This window comes from Vombatus ursinus, unplaced genomic scaffold, assembly GCF_900497805.2.
Source record: "Vombatus ursinus unplaced genomic scaffold, bare-nosed wombat genome assembly UNPS02015106.1, whole genome shotgun sequence".
Lineage (NCBI taxonomy): Eukaryota > Metazoa > Chordata > Mammalia > Diprotodontia > Vombatidae > Vombatus > Vombatus ursinus.
In genome coordinates, this window is record NW_020954884.1 from 1,781,912 (window position 1) to 1,785,428 (window position 3,517).

At 37.9% G+C, this 3,517-nt stretch overlaps 1 protein-coding gene across 1 annotated transcript in view; it reads right to left on the reverse strand.

Moving 5' to 3' along the window:
• Positions 1–3,517, reverse strand: part of DNAJC21 (DnaJ heat shock protein family (Hsp40) member C21) — a 32,832-nt gene that overhangs the window by 21,314 nt on the left and 8,001 nt on the right. The window contains exons 3-5 of the mRNA XM_027846262.1: positions 2,019–2,142; positions 1,321–1,443; positions 697–1,001 (exon numbers count right to left, since the gene is read on the reverse strand). Of these exons, the coding sequence (XP_027702063.1) occupies positions 697–1,001; positions 1,321–1,443; positions 2,019–2,142 (552 nt within the window). The remainder of the gene's footprint in view (positions 1–696; positions 1,002–1,320; positions 1,444–2,018; positions 2,143–3,517) is intronic.

Consider the following 3,517-nt stretch of genomic DNA (forward strand, 5'->3'; position numbering starts at 1 on the left):
TATACTAGGAGAAGAAGAAAGGGAGAGGTAGAATGGGGTAAATTATCTCACAAAAAAACAACAACAGAAAAGAAAAGAAAGTTATGTCAACTATGAATCCACCAATTTTGTCCCAACTTTCTAATAACAAAACTTTGTAGAAATTAAAATCATTTGAATATTTATCTATACTGTGGGCCCATTTTATAATTAGAAATTTTCTTTTTAGTCTTGCCCTGATGTAATGTCACTGGAACAGAGAACTCCTTAGGAAGGAAATTCCCTCCACACGTGCAAATGGGCATCTGCCCTACAACTTAGGAGTCTCAGAGACCTTGAGAGGTCTTATCCAGGGTTCCACAGCCAGGAAATGGCAGAAGAAAAACTGAACTTATGTTATCAATATTTAAAGCCAGCTACTCATTATGTCACTCTACCTCTCAATCAGAAATAGAGTTCTACATTTTACACCAAAGAATCTTAAAATAAATCACAAGTCATTCATAAAGACCAATCAGGCAAAATAACGCCAACATAAAATTGTTATTTTTTTTTCTATTTTGACATCATATGAAAAAAAATCTGCTGTCAAAAAAACAGAACAAATGTGCGTAAATGCTAAGGAATCGGACCCAAGGGGAAGCCATCATGATTCATGTTAAATTCTTTGATACTTATTTAAACAAACGAAAAAAAAAGCTGAAGACAAAGCCATACTTGGCCTGTTTTAGCTTCTGCTTCCTCCTCATCTCCTCTGCTTTTCGGGCCTTTTCTGCATTCTGTTCTTCCACAAGTTTTCGATGAGCCTGAACCCTTCGATCCCTTTTCCGAATAAAAGCCACTAGCTGACGAACCAACTCATTCTTCTCTTTTCTTGCTTTGTCTCTGGTCTTTTTGTTCTCTTTTTCCATTGCTCGCTTTTCCCAACGATTGGAAGCTTGTCGGGTGTCATACTCTTCTTTCCAAGCAAAAGTCTTTTGAGTACAGAAACTCTGCCAATAAGCATAGAATGGATGGACTACCTATAGGAAGAAAGAAGCAAACATTATCACCTGGATAAGTGATACAAAATGTTTCTATGCTGTGTTTTTACTCTATGGAATTATCATTCCTAGGACAGGAAGGAAAATCATGAAAATCTTTATCAAATAAGCAACTATTCAAAAAGGGAAGAAAAAAAGCTACGAGGCAAAAAGGAGACACTGAAACAACATGAGGATAGAAAACAAGGAAAAGATGTGAAAACGGAGACAACAGAAAGGCAGAAACTAGCTTTAATAGATTAGTTACAAAATCAACACTATAAACTAGTGAGTAGTTTTTTTAAAGAGGCCTTTTTACCGTATCATAATCACTCTGGGAATCTCCAAATGTTGGGAATTCTTCAAGGTCGTCCTCTACCCTAGATTCTAACTCTTCCTTCACAATCATTTCAAAAACATTACGGTACACTGCATAGAAGCCCTGAAACATGAAACAGTTGTTACTAGGACACAAAATCTGTATTTGTTTTCCTATTCCAGCTACAGAACAAGATCATTATTATATTCATGTGAAAAACATCACCAATGTTTCAAAATAAGAAAACCAAAACCAACCCCAGCTTCCAAAGCCCATAAAAGTGCATCCAAAGGGGCAGGTAGGTGGCACAGTGGATAGAGCACCGGCCCTGAAGTCAGGAGGACCTGAGTTCAAATCCAGCCTCAGACCAAACACTTGACACGAGCTATAGGACCCTGGGCAAGTCACTTAACCCTAATTGCTTCACACACAAAAAAAAAAGTGCATCCAACACAGTATAAATATACCCTGGACCCAGGACATAATTACTGCTGTATTACTCACAAGCAAGATGATTTTGATTAAATGTTTATCACTGGCTGCAAACCTAAAATACTCAGGCGATTTTTTTTCTATTTGTCAAACTGAAGTAATTTTATTCTCCTTCTATAGCAGCATGCCTCAAACATTCCTACAGACTCTTTCTACAGCAGTGCTTGGTGTGAAATAAAGATATTAAGATGAAACTTTTGCTTTACCTTTTCATCATCTTCATACCCAGAATAACAGGTGACAGTAAAATAGTGTAGCAGATCTAAGCTGTCATCTTGATAATCTCCGTCAGCTCCTCTTTTAAGCAGAGCCTCCCTATGATTATCATACCTAAGAGAAATACAACAATATCACTGTAGGCAGGGTAAACAGGAATTTCAAAATGCTCGACTCCAGAAAAGACAAAATATTATTACTCTGATATGTGTCTAAGACACAACAAAAAATGTAACAGAAAAACAAGAATATCTAAAGACTTTGTAATTTTTCCTCAAACCATTATTAATGCTGACAAGAAAATCACCCCAACTTCATATTAACTTCATTAAATTCTTGCTTTCAGTTTAGGAAAGCAGAGGAATATTATAAAGTATGGTATTTCCATCTAGTGAATGTTAAAAATAAACACCTTCTGCCCCTTGCTGCTGTCAGGCCTGGGAGGAGGACAGAGACCGTGCTGGAAAAAATAAAGGAGGGCGTACGGGATGGGCCCTTTGCTTCGTATGGAAGGCAGAAGGGGTGGCCATCCTTCTCAATCTCAATCAACAAGTTTTTATTCAAGGCTTACTATATACCAGGCACTGTGCTAAATACCAGGGATACAAAGGAAGGCAAAAAACCAGAGACCTTGCCTCAAGGAGCTCATACTCCAGCTCCTCAGTCATTCTTATCATCCAGGAGCAATCCTGGTTACTTACACTAATCAGGGGAGTTCTCTGGGTCCTCTCCTCAGAGGGGCTAGGCTGCAAGTCTACTTCTGTAGGAGAGTTGGGGGAGGGGAGGATCCTTTCCAGTGGGGGGGTCTACACCCTGGGATTTTCTATCCTTTGGTGTAAGAGTCCCCTCAGAGGTCATCGAGCCCAACTCCCTCATTTTAGAGATGAGCAGGCTAGTGGTCAGTCAGACTCACTGGCTTGTCCGAGGTTGCACAGAAAAATTGCAGCAGAACTGGGACTTAAATCCATATCTTCCAACAAACAGGCAGAACTCTCCCACTATCCCGTATTACCTAAAAATTTTCTATAATAACCTATCTCCAATTTTTTTAAATGAAGTCAACAGAATTTTCTTAATTGCCAACTTTGCCAAAACATTCTATTATGAAAAAAAAAATCTGTGATAAACAGTACTGCCAGCTCTTTGTAACTGAAATATTTTATACATCCTTGGGACATGTCATACAACAATCTATTTTACAAAACTTCATTCATGACAGAGAACTAAGACCAAAAAAATCCACCAAAGATTTTAATTTAGCTAAAAAAGTAATTTATCAAGTTACCCCTTTTTGTTCCAATAGAACTAAATAAAGAGAGGAAGAGCCCCATCTACAGAAGAAGGCTTAAAGTCCAATTTTTTCATAAAGTATTATGTATAAAATTATGAACATTAAAGACACTTTTTTCAAGTACTTGCTTTTACATATGCTTCCAGGCTTTTTGTCTGAACTCAGTAACCCTGCCCTACACTTTACCCTAGGGGCTCA